General features: G+C 39.5%; 1 protein-coding gene across 2 annotated transcripts in view; it reads right to left on the bottom strand.

Annotated features, from left to right (window-relative positions):
- Positions 1–18,041, bottom strand: part of LOC139943902 (3-phosphoinositide-dependent protein kinase 1-like) — a 52,758-nt gene extending 34,717 nt beyond the window's left edge. The window contains exon 1 of one of the 2 annotated variants that reach the window (XM_071940786.1): positions 17,926–18,041. In XM_071940786.1, the coding sequence (XP_071796887.1) occupies positions 17,926–17,949 (24 nt within the window). In that variant the 5' untranslated portion in view covers positions 17,950–18,041. Of the gene's footprint in view, positions 1–3,890; positions 4,447–17,925 lie in introns of those variants that run through there. The other variant, XM_071940785.1, reaches the window with a different exon arrangement.
- Positions 18,042–18,713: the final 672 nt, after the last annotated feature.

Genomic DNA, 18,713 nt, shown 5'->3' with positions numbered 1-18,713 from the left:
CGTGCCGACTGCCTCAAAGCCAATCCTTGCCAAACCCCCCCCCCCGCCCCAAAGTCCAACCTTCCCCATTTTAAATATGGCAAAACCTGGGTCCAATTTCATACTACTTCAAAACAAAAAGCCAAAACCACCATGTAGAGTGTCGTCAGGAATAATTGTTGATGGTCACCACTAGACAAAGAACCGCCCATAGCCCAAGAGAAACGTCATACCTTAGGGCTGTGACACATCGCTTTACCAAATAAAAACGACTTTAAACCATTTTCCTTGTCTGTACATCTAGGCCTGGGCGACTAGGGACTCAACTAATCATGCCTCAAATAGTCACGACTAATATTTGTATTCCCAAGATGCATTGCGGCATATTGTTTGCCGCAGGAGCTGTGTGGTAAAATTCAACGCTGACATTACAATACATTGTAAGTCTAACATGTAACGTTTGTATTTTTGCAGAATTTGCAAAAGAGTACTTAATTAAATGTCTAGATAATGAATCATATCGTACAATTTTGGGCTTTCATCAATAATCCTAATTTTGTGTAAAATGACTGACAAAAAGAAACAGTAAATAGATCCAAATGGTGAGACTGCATGTAATCAGCAAAAACCAATATTTTTTGAGTTATTTATGACAACTAATCATTTAAATTCAATCACTTCTCCCTTGCGTTGTTTTGCCAAGTCGCAGACATCCTTTTATTCTAAAAAAGTCTGCAAATTCTGTAAATAGATTCTGTAACAGTGAGTTGGAACAAGACCATGACGTACCACTACAGTTCGTGTCAGAACAACCACGCCCCACAGTCTCAAAACCTGCGCTAAAATGATTTCAGCGATGCACAAATATATGAGAAACAATGAGCAAAAACACGATTGGCTATCATCTTCAACAACAACAACAAATTCACGGCACTCTATGACAAAAACAAGCTTGCGCAAGGACCTCCCATGCCCCCCCCCCTTTGCTACCCCCCCGGCTGCCCTCGTGTCTCCTCACCATGTAGATACCCAGCAATCCAGCGTTTGAGCTTATTATTGACATGCTGCAATTACATTCGTTTAACCGTGCTTGCAATATAAGACTCTGGTGTGTCCCAAGGCTTCTGGATTGTGTATCACTGAAAAACAACACGCTGCTGTCCGTCTGTCCGTCTGTCCAGCGCTGGAATTAGAATTAGCGGAGCTGGGGGGATTTAATTAGTTTGGCATTTAACCTATGGATGAGACCACAATTAAATTGGCTCGGTTGTTGTATTGTTGTTGTTTTCGGGGTGAGGGGGATTCGTCATCCATTACGGAAAAGAAAGAAAAAAAGCGTCAGAGGGGATTTAAATATTATTTACAGTTTTTCAACGAAATTGTGTGTACGTGCATTCTTTGCAAGCTAAACGGAAATGACAACTGTTTGTTCCTAATGTTAACTGATTTACATACGATGTAGGTGTGACGCTCGCTCATAAGATGGATAATTCACAGGAGATTTATTTTAATTTTATTACATACTGTACACGTAGATTCCTTAAAACATGTTCCTTGTACAATGTGTTGGTCTGTACATTCATAAGTGAAAAGTTACATGTTATAAATTTCTATCAATACTTTGGGAAAACTGTGCATGAAGTCCCATCCTTTGGTTTAAAAAATAAACACACCATACTGTACAAATCAGATCACCTGCGAAAATTCAGTCATGAAAAAAACATCTTTTGCTAAAAATTTCTGTTTGAGTGAATGTTCACTGGGTTGGTTTAGATTGTGGCAATCAAAATACGCCACTGGTCATCTGTTGGGGGTCTTGAAATTTAATTTCCTTGACAGGCTACTTCATTTTTATAAGGGCAGGGCAGTTTACCTTCGTAAATGACACCTCATCAGTGAGGGAATGTAGCCTAACCTTGTACTGGAACAGTTTAAGGGGGCACCAAGGCAACAGCCAGGGGCATGGAGGCTATTGCCTTCTTTGCTTGCCCCTGTGAAGTATCGGGCCTGGGGCTGATTCCACGAACAAGCACTATACTGTCCAAGATTAATCTACATGTATAAAGATGAGTTTTTGATATTAATAATTTGGGGGGCTAATCATCCTTACTCGCAGCTAAGAGCTGAATTGCGAAGGAAGCGGCTACAACGTGTTCCAGAAGCAGGCATGTAAGGGCACCTTTGGCTGCAAGCCACATCAACCCATTATGAACACGGCGCACAGCCAGGATCCAAAGTGCTTGGTTGTTCCCGTATTGCCATAGTGATGATTGTATTGTGACTACAGATAGTTCCCACATGACGTAACCCAGCCATCTTTACCGGCAATTTGGAACACACAGCCATGCGTTTTGCACGATAATGGCGTTCAGCACGTGCACATTCACAAACCCCATTGCCCGATTGGTTGGTAAACAGCGAGGCTGCGTTAAGAAACTGGACGCTTGACGCATCCTCGAGCCAAAATGCAATTTGCCCGTAAATATGGCGTCTATTGCAACTCATCTAAATTGTACTTTGCTTAGCAATAAAGATTGATACACAGAGATTCTCAGCTCTTTTGGAAACTGACTCCCGGACTATTACTGTATTTAAGAAGTATTTCTGTAAGAACAATTGGTGCTAGCATTTTCTTCTTCCATGGTACTAGTATGAACTGGAACATTTTGTAGAGCTTTCAGATTGAAGCTGATGACCAATTTATCTTTTAGAAAAGTAGAGCAAATTATTTGTTATCACCTGAAGGTAGAGGCTGTGACCTCTGTGGCCCATGTCTAGGCAACTACTGTATCATGACCATGGTGAACCTTAAACATGCTTTCTTATTGTACAATCTGTATTTAAAACGAAGGTGGGGCCTTGTCTAGTAAGCCAACATCATGACCAAAGGGAATCTTAAACTGTGCCTTTCTGCATAATCTGTGTTTTAAATGAAAGATGCTCTTGTCCGGTCCCAAGAAGAAGAAATACCCATCCCAGGCCGGGGATTTTATCTTTGAAGAGACAAGGTTATTTTTCATTTTGCAAAGAGCTTCCATTGGAAAATTGCATTGAAAAACATGCTCAGTCTAAATTATTTCTGCAAATAATTTCGCAAAATTAATGGACAAAACCGTTCCCTGAAATATAACATTTAGTTTAGCCATATTTGATCAAATATTTTTAGCCAGACACGAGCATGAGAAGTTGTCCACATCAATTTTAGTGCACGATGACCTATTTCTGTAGCCAGCAAACAAACAGTTGACAACAGACTATGACAGTGCAGGCTTTCCTCATACATGTACAATTCACACCCTCATCTAATGATTACATGATGTACTACTAAACATTTGTAAAGCCTCATCTTGGTTTATGAAGGAAAGTGGACCCTAAAAAGGTTCTTAGAAAAGTAAATCAATTAATTTTATTATTTTTCTATTGACAATTTAAAACAAACAAATCCTCTCTATAGCCTACCAGACTTAGCCTTAAAAAAAAATGTGTACTTAGATTTCAATCAACATTCAAAATGGATCCTAAAAACAACATGCACCTTAACAAAACACCTTAATTTCCAAATTAAGATTTTCCAAATGTACACAATGTACAACACAACAAACAATTCATATTTTGGAGTTCCAATCTTTCTCCCTCTCTTGAACACAAGTACATGTTTACAGTGTAAAAAAAAAATGTTCTGTATCATTGGGATTCAACACCACACATGTATTTTAATGCCTAAATTAGAAACAGATGCTGCATTTTTTCGTATCAGATGAACAAACTTCAACGCTACAAAAACTAGCCATTTACAATGCAGGTTACAATTAAACATTGAACCTAAACAAAAGGGATTGACGTCTACATTGGGCCAGTTGGTTTGGTTCTATTTCTACCTCCATTTGTTTGCCCGCTTGGCTTTGGCCTACCTTCTTTGTTTTACTGGTCCACCTCCTAAATGCTATAGTCAGCATCCTGTTCAGCCTCCCAGAGAGTCTGTTTTTGTTGTTCCGACTGTTGTTTACCTCTGAGTGACCACACAAACAGCTGGTCAGGGTACAGCCCAGCTTGGCACGGGCCGGCTCTACCACAACGACGTGACTTGGCGGGGTACCACTGGGGCTCATCTGAAGCCCTCAACTGCTCCAACCCTTCACGTTTTTTTCTCCTTCCCCCTCTCCGCTCGATCCTTTCTCTAAGGTCTCTGGGAAAAACTCCCTGTCGAAGTGTTTCCTTTTTTTCCTTTGTCTATTTAATCAAAGTAGTTTCTTATCGAAGCCAGTTATTACTACTAATTACTGCTGGGTTCACAGAAGACAAAACGTTGGCCAGCGGTGTCGAAAATGCAGCTCCGTTGCTGAGGCAGTTTGAGATGACAGGCATGTTAGGTGCAAATCATAAAGCTGAATATAACTTGTTTACAGCAAAAGGTACCCCACAAATCTGATTGGGAGGATCCACTATTCCTGTGGGGGAAGCTCGGTTGTGGAGGTGAGGCAGGCAGGCGTGTGTGTGTGTGTGTGTTCGCCAGCAGCTGCTGATCACCATGTTTATGGTATCACAACATGTGTGTTCTGTTGCAATTGGTCAAGGATCCATGCAGTGAGTGCTTGGTGCAGTGCTCCTCATCAGATCACATACTGGGCATGTTTTTGATTTATGCTGTTATGCGGGACAGATGGCGCGATCTGTTGTTGTTTTGTTTTGTTTTTCGCTCCTCCTCTCCGCAGTCCAATGAGCCCTAGGGGCTTTCAGTTGAAATCATTAAAAACAATTGTGTTGTTTGCTGCTGATCAATCAACTCAATGGAATCTAGCGAAGGGTTTCTGTTTTTTCAGGGGTTTTTTTTGTTCTTGATTCAATTAAAAATAAGGCTATTATAAAAATAGACACATCTTAGGGTATGAACCAACGTAGGGCCTAAATGTACATGGTATATATTGTACAAAATGATCAAACACCTACACATTACACAAGTTACACATCCTGTGCTTCCATCATCTAAACTAAAAAAATATAAAATAAAATAAAAAAATTCTTAAACGATGTACCCCAAACAAAAATCCTGTAAAACAAACAGGCAGCTTTAAAAAAATCTTTAAAACCGAAGAAATAAATCTGGAAATTCAACAAGGTCCACGATCACAGCATAAAGAAAAGGCATAACTTACATAAGTCTCCAAAATCCAAAGCACTGTACATCATCTACATGTACACACATGTAATTTATGTTGTTTGTATTGTGTGATGCATAACAAACATAATCTGATATAGCCTATTTGTTAAATTTCATCTACAAAATGGATTAATTTCCTAATAGTTAAAAGGCAAACTGCATTTTTGTTTATTAAATTGTTTTACCCTAGGTAAGAACAGTAATTTTTTTTAGTTAAAACACTAGATGAATGACCCCAGATAAACTTAAATGTTGATGATCGTGTACATGGAAGGTCTACATTACTTGTTCAGTACCTCCATAAACAGGCAAATTATGCACGTGTACGTGAGCCTAATGGCTCAGAAGTGCTTTGACTGAGGTAAACACTGTCATTAAAATTAAATACTGGATTGAGCGAAGGCCATTCGGGTCCAAGGCATTAAATCATCGGAGACCAACTGTTTGGTAGACAGCTGGACCGGTAAATTGGGCAGTTTTGTTTACGTTTCATTTGGGTTAGAAAAATGAAGCAAACTATACACTATTTATTTCAATTAAAAGTTAATTAATTCATTTTTTTATTTTGAACAAGTTTTATTGGATGCTAGAGTTGATAAAACAAAGGGATGAAATACAATATTTAGCTTATAAATTATGTAGTATAATTATAATAATAATAATAAAAATATTAATAATAATAATAAGACTTGTAATGCGCACATACGTATCCACCCTGCTGGGTGTTCAAGGCGAAGTAAAACCAAAAACAAAACGAAAAAAACAAAACACAACACAAAGAAAAACAGACACAACAAAATTAGTCATTGAAAACCTGTGACATAAGATAAGTTTTGAGATGTACATTGTATGTAATATTAGGAATGACAACGTTTTAAGGAAAAGGGAATGCTTAATTTCTGTTTTACAATCTGGTACAATGTTGGAAAATGGCTATTAAGAAAAATAATAGGCCTACAAATTTGTATGTTTTATTTTATTTGTTTAGTGATTGGAAACAAGCCTGGGCTTGATTGAAAAAAAAGAAAAAAAAAGGCACCTTTGGTAATAGTCAAAGCGCTTGGAAACTTTGGTAATAGTCAAAGACCAGGGTTCTCACAACAAATGCAACAAATGCATAAAATAGCAAACCTGAGAAAATTTGGAGACTTGCAAGCTAATTATGAAAGAAAACACACCCTCGTTGCACACATGTGTGCTTTCAGATGCCTAATAAAAGGCTTCAGGCCTGAAGTAAATGAATCTTCTTACTTCTCAACATGCTCAATTGATAAAGTCATGAAAGTGATCCAAGATTAGGAGGATGTGGTCAGACTTGTTTTCAGAAATCCCGAGATACGCCGCAAAAGACCTCGATAGACGTCGATTCGCAATCATCAACAATTACACATTTTGATCTTTTGTGATTTTTGATCCGCCCACTCATCCCAAATTTTTATTTTTATATATTGACAGACTATTTATACACCCTATAAACTAAAGATCAAAGTAACGCCTCCAGACATTTTAAATCAATGCTCTCCCAGCTTAGGAGATTTCAATGGCTTTTCCTGGCTTTGAACGTTTCTTGTTGAAACAAAAGAGGATATTTTGCCATCTCCCCATTAGGCACAAAGATTGGCTAGATCCATTAATATTTCTGACCACAAGACGGAGACAATATTCTGCGTTGACATTATGATACAATAGGACACATTAGTGCATTGTGTTGATAAACAGATCTCCCTTTACTAACGTAGTTTATTGTAATGAAACTTCCAATAAAACTGAGCTGTGACATGGAGATTAAGTGGTCAGACAATCATATGCATCTTGAAGAAGGGCAACCCAAATAATTACAGGCCTGTCTGCTTTGATTTTGAAAGGGCAAGGACACCAAGGCATTTTCTCCTTGGTGAAGAGCACCCTACAGACGAGGAAAGTGTAAATTTCTACTGGAGCATTTCAAGGGCACCAAGGCAATAACCGGGGGCATGCGATGGAGGCAATCGCCTTTGTTGCCTCCATGAAGTATCAGGCGTGATGATTACAGCGTAACCTTACCCTAACAATGCAACACAGGACCTGTCTGAAAGTCGTCGCCGCCCCCACCCCCCCCCCCCCAAACATCCTTCATAGAGATGTGATACACAAAAGGTCAACACGAACATCCAACACCTCTTTCATCCACATGACAATATCTCTCAGTAAGCCACACAACACCACAGTGAAGATGTCCCCAAATATAAATTGACCCCTTTTCATGAAAAAGGTCACAGGAGATCGAAAAAGAACACTTACTACAGTACTGACGTTGAAGCTTACCAAACTTTAGTTATTTATTATAACACAGAGACAATAAAACTCTGGCACTGAACAATACATAACACTAGCTATTACGTGATGAACAATTACATGATACATGTACCTGTAGGCTATAATACACTGTAGGTAATTTTGTGCCTAAATTTGCACAAACATTTTGCAAGGGGTCAGCCCTTCCAAACTGACCTTTCTTGAGAAAGACTCCGCTAAGGTCGAAATGTCAGACCATTAACTTTTGTTTGCATTGTAATTATTGATTCATTACACAATGGAGATAAACCTCACCTTTAAAGTGCATGTACTACATGCGTTTTGACTTAAATTTGAAAGGTACAAATTCAGCAAACTTCGTCACAAGTATAATTGCAAGTGCTGTGTACATTGTAGTGTGCAATATGACACCATAAAATAAACAATTTCTACCCAATTTTGTGCATACATAAAAATGTACACACACTAAGTTGTTATGGGCCAAACATGTAGGCTACACATGCGCGTTTACTGCATGAAGGCCTACAGTAATACTATGTACAATGTACTATGTCAGGCAGTACTATGCACTACATGTATGTATTATACATCGTAGCTACTGTGTATATTGTACAACAATTAATTCTTCTAATTATAGACTCCTGAAAGTGAAAGTTAAGTACACAAAAAAGGATCAATAACGGCTTCCAAACGTGTACCCCCCCCCCCTCATCTTAGGGATCAAATGACAGCCTAATAATTATGCACATTTAAACAGCTTTTTCTTGCAGTCAATAATTGAAAAAACGGCGTTCCACATGTAGGCTTACATCCCAAAACAACCCAGTCATTCGATAATGCGGTAAATTGTAACCCGACTACATTGTTGACCAATCAATGGAATACTACTAGACTCTTGGGGGCAGCAGACATACATTTTGTACATCATGTACAATATGCGTGTACATAACATTACACTCAAGCAATTGTCTTCAAAGCTTCACTTCATTTGTACATGAACAGGTGTGGGGTTTTTTCTCTCGGCTTTGGTTTGGGGTTTCAGGTTACATTGATCATGGGGATGATAATTTCACTATCAATGTTACACTGTGTACTACACAATTTCAGGCCTGTATGCTTCATTGTTTGAAGGGCGTGGGCACCAAGGCGTTTTCTCCTTGATAAAGGGTACCCTATACGACTTAGAAGAAATTGTAAATTTCTACTGAAGCATTTCAAGGGCACAAAGGCAGGCAATGACCAGGGGGCAAGGAAGCAATCACCTTGGTTGCCTCCGTGAAGTATGTAAGGCCATGTCCGAAATGGCAACTTCGGCTACAGCTATGGCTAGATCACGCGCATCTGCCTATTCTTTAACACTGGCAGACGCGCTGATCTAGCTGTAGCTGTAGCCGAAGTCACCGTTTCGACATGGCCTAAATCTGTTGACTACTGTACATTCTGTATTGCAACCAAATGAGTCAAGAGAGGGCCTCCTCCACCAAACTTCAGCATGGAGGGCCAAGGGGTGACCTTATCTGTCCCCCATCTCACCAGGAGGCAGTAGTCTAGACATGCCAAGAATGCCAGACTACACAAGCATTATAAACACACACTCCACCCCCACACACATACACACTACACAGTAAATAGAACTAGGCCACAGAGTAACTGTTCTAAACCTGTTTCAGTTACAGTCATAAATCTAGCAGAGAGGGCCACCTGACATGGCTCTTCACTATCTTGACACATTTTATTGAATTGATCTACATAGTAAAATACTTTTTAAAATATTTTTTATCAACAGCACTTTCATCAGAAACATAATTGCATATTTCCCCCTTTACCAGTTCAACAGCTAAATTCCAAAACATTCCCCATCTCCCCTTCCTGGTACAGTATCAGAACAGAATCAATCAGAACAATTTATTTGTGGAATACATTGTTGCTAAACGAGGTAACGACAAACAAAAATTGTGGTGTTTGAAACTGGACTTTACACAGTTCTCCGTCAAGAAACTCAAATAAAAGCCCTCGTTCTTCAGCGTGTTTCAGCCGTCCCTAGGCTATACATTTAATAAATAATAATATTCAAATTTTATAAAGCACTTAATCAAACCCGAAGGTATCTTAAAGCACTTCTGACACTGTTACCCCTGGTCAGTGGGCCTTAAATCATTCCTTAAACCATCTCAGCTCTCTGGGGAGCATACAGCCGGTGTTGGGAGTTACCGCACTCCTAGAATCATTCACATAAACCATCTCTGCCCTCACAGGTACCCATTTACATGTACCCCTGGTTGGAGAGAAGCAAGGTAAGGTGTCTTGTCTTGCTCAAGGACGTGTCACGACCAGGATTCGAACCTACATCACAATGAACCACTAGAACTTGAACGGTGCTCTGAAACACTCGGCCACAACCAGTGTTGTAGCTAGGACATTTTTAGTGGTGGGCGCAGCTGATTTTAAACTTGGTCAGGAATTGCGAGCAGTGCGCACATACTTTGTTGTAAGGATAGTTTTCAGGGCTAAATATTAACATTCCAATCGTGCCAAATGCACATTATGTAAGATTCAAGAATCACAATTTTTAAGTATAATGACAATTGTTATTACAAAAAAAAATTGTAAATGTGTTAATACAAAATAATTCTGATGCATTTGTTGTGGACAGACTGTTTTTGAAATAGTTTCTGCTGTTTGCTTGTTGTAATCCCGCCGCGATGAAGTTGAACTTGAACTTTGAAGGTGGAGTAACTGTCTCGATAGTCTCAGGTACAGTTTCATTCTCAGCACTAACTGAAGCTGTACGAGATACTTTTATATCATCTTCCAATCTTTTCCCGTTTTCCAAAAAAGTCGTCCAGCTTACCGTACATTGCGAGGCCATCTAAAAATTTACACAGAGCGCGCTGTCACACGTATGGACGAAGCGAACGTGTTTACATGCCTACATCCGGGACACGCGAACTCGCACACTAGACTTTACACAGCCCTTGTACTGTTGTTGTGTGGCGATACTGTTTGTGTGTACATGGAATGCGTGAAATCCCCGCGAAAACCTCACGACTAGACTTGTAGTGCACTCTAGGGTCTACCACAGCGCGCGCTGGTGTACACCACATGTACACACATACATCGTGTACATGTGCACGGTACCAGCACTGCTGTCAGCCTGTATATCTAGACGGTACGCCTTCTACACTGTACCATAGTTCGTTCAATAAAAACGTCAGGGCACATTTCACGAAGAAAACTTCACAAGATGGCAAGAGGCGCAAGTTACGTGGGAAAACACGTTTGAGATTTTTATTGCTCGTAATTCTGGCTCAAAAAAATTACAAACTGCATTTGAAATGACAAAACACGAAAAAACATGACATTTTAGTCTTGCAATGTGATCAATATCAGTAGAACTTTTACTTTTTTATTAATTTTGGGGGAAATTTTGTGGTGGGTGGCAGTCTATTTTTCAGCTGAAGTGCCGGGCGGAAATTGTCAGTGCTGGGCGGGCCCGCCCACCGCCGCCCACCGTGGCTACAACGCTGGCCACAACACCCCCACAAAGCCCTGGCCGATGGCACATTAAAATCTCACACATCCTCGTAGAGGGAAAAGTGGAAACAATTGTGGCAGGCATCCGATCCATCGTTATCCTGAGTCAGTGTCCAAGTGCCATTAACCTAAACCTCATTAAAACAAGTTTGATCCAGAGCAAACACTTAATTCTTAGAAATTGTGACCTAATTGACAATTTCTTCATCTTTGTTTCCATACAAGAAGAAAAGAGGAACTTTAGACTTGCAATAGGCCTACATTCTTCCATATAAAACCAGAGATATTACGCCAAATACAGACATTAAATTTTGCACAGAGATACCTGGCATTTACAACCAGCCACTCTTGACAACTGTGTTGACATCAGGAGCAAAAATGCTCCTCCACCAACATTCTACAGTCTTTCAGTGTAGTGTGTACACCAACGTCCCATAAGATTCAGGATAAATAATGCCCAACATGAAGACTGCCCATCATGTATGATCCCCGCCACTTCAATATCGCAGATATTTCAGGAAAACAAAATTATGTTAAGTGTCATCATTCATGAGTCATGAACATCACATGTACAGTAGAACTGTAGGGTTGTAGAGCTGTGTCTCTCTCCCTCCCTGCATGGCCCATGTACATTGTACATTGTACAGCTGTTTCACCTGCTCTGATTTCAGAAACTGATCTTTAGTATTCTTGTACTGTGGATGAATTGTTTCCGATTTTATTGAACTCGGTCTGCCCTCTGCCAACAACATTAACAACTTGTAGGTAAACTATACTTATACGTATGTGTAGGCGTGGAATTTTGACTTTTTATCAAATTATTCATCAGAATGTTTACGCATAGAGTGGGGTTTTTCAGATTAAGGGGCATACATTTGTAATTGAAGGCCAATACTAATGTAAGGCACTGTCATTGCCATCATTATTAAAAGGATTCTACACATGTAGGAGATACTACATGTACATGTATTATGTCAGATTTTTGGCCGATTCTACCCACAAATTTTGGTTTAAAATTCAATAGGTATTTTGATGAGGGTCGAGAAAGTTACAAGCTTTCATTTGAGCCATTGCTCGAAAAAAATCCGCCAATTATTAGTAGCAGTGAAATAAAGTGCTCAAAATTAGTTTTTGTCGGGACCCCGACAATATATCACGTGACCAATTCTTATGTGTTTTATAAGAAACGTTTTAAATTTTTGTCATGGTTCCTGACCATTAAAAGTAAAAGTTAAACTTTTTTTCGTTAGAGCGGGTGATACTCTTTGAAATATACCATTCACTCAAAAAATTTTTTGAATGTTAGGAGCCAAAAATCTGACGTAGCATCTTTAATGATCTGCATATAGTGCACATTGGAGGTCGATTATTTGTTTATGGTAAGCAGAGCCATGAAATTGGGCCCTGCATGTCGACTCATGTTCAAAAAACGTTACCTGTGTACACCCAGTAAAACAGTGCACGGTAGATGTGCACTAGGTCTCCCTGTGGAAACAAGTAACCTAACGGGGTACACTTTTCCTTCTTCACGGCTTTCCCCAAACACATTAGTAATTTCATGACTCATCCTTACTTGCTGGGGCTAGCTTAATATTCCCAATTTAAAATAGCCACAAATTTAATGTAATTTGTCCTGCAGTTATCATCATTCAAAAATAGCTGTCTATTTCCAGATGGGTGTGTCTACCCATTGAAACCGAGGAGCAAAGTGTTTCCATAGAGCGAGGATGTCTTCACTTTGCTTTCATGTTCATACAAAAACCAATCATGATTTTGCTTTAAAACTAAGGTTCACACTGTATCAGGCCTAGATGCTTCGTTTTTGAAAGGGCAAGAGCACCAAGACATTTTCTTCTTGGTAAAGGGCACCCTATGATGAAATTGCAAATTTGTACTGGAACATTTCAAGGGCACCAAGTCAATGACCAGGGGACACGGAGGCAACTGCCTTCGTTGCCTTCGTATCAGGCCTGCTGTATGTTATAGAAAGTGTCAATGTATGAGTAGGACGCAAATTGTTCTTCATTAGCAAATTTCAAAAATTTACTTAAATCTCATCTTTTTTCAAGAGCCTACTGTACAGTGCTATGAGCAACGACTGTTGGATTAGCGCCTTATAAATCTAACGATTGATTGATTGATTGATTGTGGCCAATTTATTCCACGCTCTTATTTTTCATCAACACAACACTTTCTGGCAGTGTCATGGCCGAGCGTTTAAGAGCACCGGGTTCAAGCTCTGGTGTTTGATCAGCAGGGTGTGGGTTCGGATCCCGGTCGTGACACTTGCTATATAAAATTGGGAAGGTAGTGCTTTCTGCTCTACCGGCCAGGCTTCGAATTGATGATACCCAAGCCTACATTCGTATGGACTGTAAAAGGGGTAACCCTGTTTCAGCCCTAGAAGTAGGTGGCAACAGCCTCTGGAAAAAATAATTGTAGCCCACACCTTGAAGTGGCCTTCAGGCCTTGTGTGTCAGGTGACTTGCATAAGAAAATATATAAAAATCAAATCAAATCTCTAAAGCACAACTCAATTTTTACTTGTTTCACCTTGCCAATAGCTCCAACAATTCTATTCCATTATTTGGTCTTTGTTTCCGGCACCTATCAGTTCTTTTTACGCTTTGTTAATGGTACTCTGATCTGATCTCCACTTCAATGTAAAGTTACAGATACTTGAAACATAAAGCTACTTTTCGTCGTTGTTTTTTCCCTGCTAAAAGTCCTCTTTAACTAGAATTATTCTAATCAATTGATGAACAAACAATGTCTAGTGAAAGTGCTCAAACTATGACATTTCCCGCCGGGAAAATGCTCCAGGTAACAAACAGGAAACAATCGACAGGAAAGCAAGTGAAATACGAAACTTTGATCATCTTTAAAAGCTCGCAATCCAAACCAACTAACTGTACATTGAAGTAACGATGTCATGCATGCACGTACACCCTTGAAGGAACTTCTAAAATAAACTGTTTTCATTTCCACAATTCCCAAACACATGGCAGTGACCACAGTATATGAATTTATTCTCAAAAAGGTTCAATAAAAAAACCATTGATTTAAGTGTGTACTGTACTGAACAACAATCTCCCTTCACATTTGGATTAAAACTCAAGTCCCCTCATTAAAACTACACATTTTACCTACAACGTTTAAAATAAAATTTACAACTTTAAGTCAGTTTCCCTTGTGGTTTATTTGATAATTTGCAAACAGAACTGATTATAATTTGTTTAAATGCTTACATTGAGGCTTTTGCTAACTCCTCCGTCATGATGTAAACTGACATCGGTAAATTTTAAATAATTATTGTTGTAACCCTTCCCCAGGGTTGTTTTGGTAATGGGGTCATTCCAGGTCAATGCAATTTTGGTCAAATTGGCTGAAATTGGTGTCTTTGGAAATGTTGCATTATTTATAAGCTTTCCAAATCTGTCACTACTTTTTTTTGTAGGAACATGTTTTGTAGGAACATGTTGAGGTTTGACATCATATCTTTACCTATTCCATACCTCAGGGGTCCATAGTAGGTCCGTTGGCTTTCATTTTGTACACCAATCCCATTGGCGAGATCATTCGTCAACATGGTATCTCATTTCATGAATACGCTGATGATATTCAGCTTTATGCTGAGTTTGACCCTAAGTCTGAAGGTGATCGTCAGCGTGTACTCAGCAAATTATCATCATGTGTGCTTGCCATCAACAAATGGATGGCTCAAAACATGCTTCAGCTGAACCAGGGAAAGACGGAGTTTATTGTTTTTGCGAACAGTCATGTTTTATCCACTCTCCCTAATCTTGAACTAATATTGGCCGACTTTACAATTCCTGCTTCCACATCTGTTAAGAACCTAGGAGTCTCGCTTGATTGTTCTCTGAATATGTCTCATCACATTAGCTCTGTATGTAAAACTGTTAATTTCCACATACGTAATCTATGGCGTATTCGCCGGTTTATTACACAAAGCGCTTGCCATCATGCCGTCAGAAGTCTGGTCTTGTCCCGTCTTGACTATGCCAACTCTCTTTTGGTAGGTGCCCGCGAAAATGACCTCGCTCGACTCCAGCGTCTACAAAACAAGGCCGCTCGGCTAGTATTTGCGTGTGGCCGTGACCAGCCTTCTGCCGGCCTGATTGCATCGCTGCATTGGCTCCCTGTTAAAGAACGTATCAACTTCAAAATTTTCACATAGTATACAAAATCCTCCACACCCAATCTCCATCATATCTGGTTGAACTTGTTCATTCCCAAAACTCCAATACTGCTGATGAATACAGGCAACGACTCCGCTCATCAGCTGATCAGACCCGGCTTTCCGTTCCTAGAACTAGACGGAAAGCTGGGGATAGCTCATTCTCCATAGCTGCCCCTCGCCTATGGAATGAGCTCCCCGCGGGTCTGAGAGAGGCGATCTCGTTGCCTGTATTCAAAAGCCTCCTCAAGACATTTCTTTTTCCCCACCCATCCTAGTTTGTTTGTTTTTCTTTTGTTTTGTTGTCATAGTCTCATGTAAAGCGCTCTGTTCTCCGTAGAGCGCTATATAAATGTTTCATATTATTATTATTATTATTTATTATAACCGTTTGACCTCTACTTTGACCTTGAAATTGACCTTGTGGGTCACAAGATCTAAAGATGAACTTCAGTGAACATTTTCACCCATGTACATGTACTTGTACATGTATATTGTTTTCTCCACATTAAAAAATACAAGATTTTTGGCTTGCTTTCAAGAGGACACTCAAAGTTGCCTATTCCTATACAAGGTATGTACGAATCATGATTTCGCTTCCATAATACGCCTTGCTTGCTTTATGTAATGTATGTGGGTTTTGGACGGTTAGGCCCCTATAAAATTGTACTCATCTTGAGTTGTACTGTAGCAGACTTTTGCATTAGGGCCTACACACTGTATTTTCATTGCACAGTGTGCAAATCATAGTTTGCATTGTGGAATTGTCTATACGTACAGCGTTTGTTGACAAGATGGCTCCTGAGTCATGTGTCCACATTGAGCTGATCCTGTGTTTAAAAGGCCAAATAAATAAAAAATACCAGTTCATCTTCCCCGCCCGCATCTTTTTTTTTTCTTTAGATTTTTGTATAACAATTTTTTTTTTTTAAGGACTGACCTATACCGAATCTAACGTGATGCTCTCGAACAAAATTAGTGAATGCCTAATTAGCAAATCTTTTTTGTGTAATAATCCGACCCTGTTATACCTGGGTCCTCATGCAACAAATCGATATAAAATAAGTTGTTAAAAACTAAAGAATTGGTGGCCTGTTGAATTTGAAATACTAAGCAGCCATCTTGGCAAAAAAACACAAAATAAAAAATAAAAAGGCCCTCATCCTCCTCATTTTGGAAAAATCCGGACGATCAACTGGTATTTTTATTTATTTATCAAATATATTGTAAAAATTTATTCCTGCCTGCGAATCTGAACCAACAATACAATTAATGGAGAACCCGATTTTAGGTACAGTACACTCCAGTCCTACTACTTGCCGTCAACTCACTTGTGCTGTCAACTCGCCGACAACTCAACCACTACACTGCAGATGGCAGGTATGAATTAGTCTTGACCCAAGACGTCAGCGATCAATTTACACAAAGCCATACACTTTACAGTACCGATAATTGATGTCTTGGGCCGAAGACTATTCCATATTCAGAAAAGCGCCCTCTGTTGTCCATGTTGTACAAGCATGTGAAAAATCATGTGGCAACCGACGGTTTTGCTGCTTCGTGATAATTTTTTCTTGAGTAAAAAAGCAATTAAATATGAAATAAAACTTACCAAAATGTAACCTAAAACTAATGAAAATTGTCTTTTTGCTATAATTAACAGTTCTATGCCTCTTTTGTGGATTTTAAATTTATGAGGAGTTGACGGCGAGTTGATGGCACCAAGCAAGTTGACGGTGAGTTGAGGACAAGTGGTAGGACCCGTACACTCTGAATGCTGAATCTGATGAGTCCCTGAATCTGATGATGAGTCAACATCACTCATGAGTCAGTGTCAAAAACATGATCATGATGACGATCAAATGATTGATAGTATACACTGACTGTCATAACAACAGCAACTAGTGTATCACTCCAATTCAACCTGGGCTAATATATTACTAGTCTTCACTAACAAGTGTACACTGCTGCTGTACCTGTACTGTGTATTGCGATACAATACACAGTACAGGTACTGGCGTTAAGGGACCCCCGGCTGAAGTAAACCTCATCTGCAGCTTTTTACTCGCACCTGTACATAATTCTATCTGCACCTGACAAAAATTCCTGTTGCCTAAGTCAACACATGCGCTCACACGCAGTGCGTACATCTTCAACCATTTGAAGGCTGCACTTTACAAGGAAGAAGAAGAAGAAGATATGGTTGCGATAACGTATTCCCTCCTCCTCCCTACGGCGAAGGGAGGAGGGTTACGTTATCACAACTACATACTGTATATGTAGACACTGACTGGTAAGTGTAGTCAGTAGGTAGTTTGTGTGATCATGGAGAAAGGAAATCCTCCATGACCATGGTGTGATGTGATCAATCTGTCATGAAGTCAAGATTGAGTAAAAAATAAAATAAAGTGTGTGGCTGATGATGTCAAAAATCAAAACCTTATTTTACTCCCCCAGACCAGAGCTCAGCTGCAACCTTGCTCAGAACTACTACTCAGAACACCAAAATAAGCCAAAAAAAGAGAGCAACTAAGTATATGCATTTTAAAAATGAGCTTACATTTATACTATTTCCCCATCATTGCCGCCTCGGCTGGGATGTGATAGGATGACAATCTTATTTTGCCCAAAATGGTGTGATCAAAATTCTCGACCAAAGATTTGAGAAAGTGAAAAGGGGGTAAAGCCGCACTTCCGTTTATAGTCTTCTCGTCCTTAACAAAAACACAGATGGCAGAACTAAGAAAAGTTTCAAACTTACGATTTCGCCGTTGTGGCTAGCCATATTTAAGAAGAAACTCCCACGTACGAAAGCTGTTTTCAGTCATCAACACTTCAGTTCCGAACATCAGCAGTGAGCAGCCATTACTGTACCGGATCACTGGTACTCAAGCATTACGCACAGCGTACCCATCTGACTTTACGCGTGTATACCCTACTCGATCTGAATAAGGGACCAGCGAATTTCCCTATTATTATTATTTTTTACTCAACCGTACATGTGTTCGCTCGTTCCCCCACCACAGTAACCAATTGAACGAGACAAGTAAAGTGGCAGGGCCCCCGAACGATCGAAAACCGTACCCAGAATTATTCATTTGACAAAGTTATTATAAAAACTATCATAATATTCAGCTTTTGTTTTCAACGACAACAGACTGTAATCTAATTACGCACCTTACTTGTCATCCTGTTAAATTATTGATGTAAAGTTTGTCCTTGTTTTTTTTTAAATTTTTTATCTGTTTCATGTTCATCTCTTAATAATTTGCTTAGTATTTATCAAAGATTATAGAGCGCCGCAAGGCGCAAGATGCGGAACTCGGGCTGAAATGTGAAATCCCACTGGATGCCATTTCGGCAAGTAACTCCTTTGATACAACAATAGATCAGTGCAGATCAGTGCAGACAATGACCATTCCTATCAATGGGAAACAAAACATTTACTTGCTGAAATGGCGCCCATGCGTATTTCACGTTCCAACAATAGATAAAGCTATCAGTTCCTCATCTTGCGCCTTGCGGCGCTCTATAATCTTTGGTATTTAT

The sequence above is a fragment of the Asterias amurensis genome, chromosome 11, assembly GCF_032118995.1.
Source record: "Asterias amurensis chromosome 11, ASM3211899v1".
NCBI classification, from domain to species: Eukaryota; Metazoa; Echinodermata; class Asteroidea; order Forcipulatida; family Asteriidae; genus Asterias; species Asterias amurensis.
This window is presented reverse-complemented; position numbering and strand designations above follow the sequence as displayed.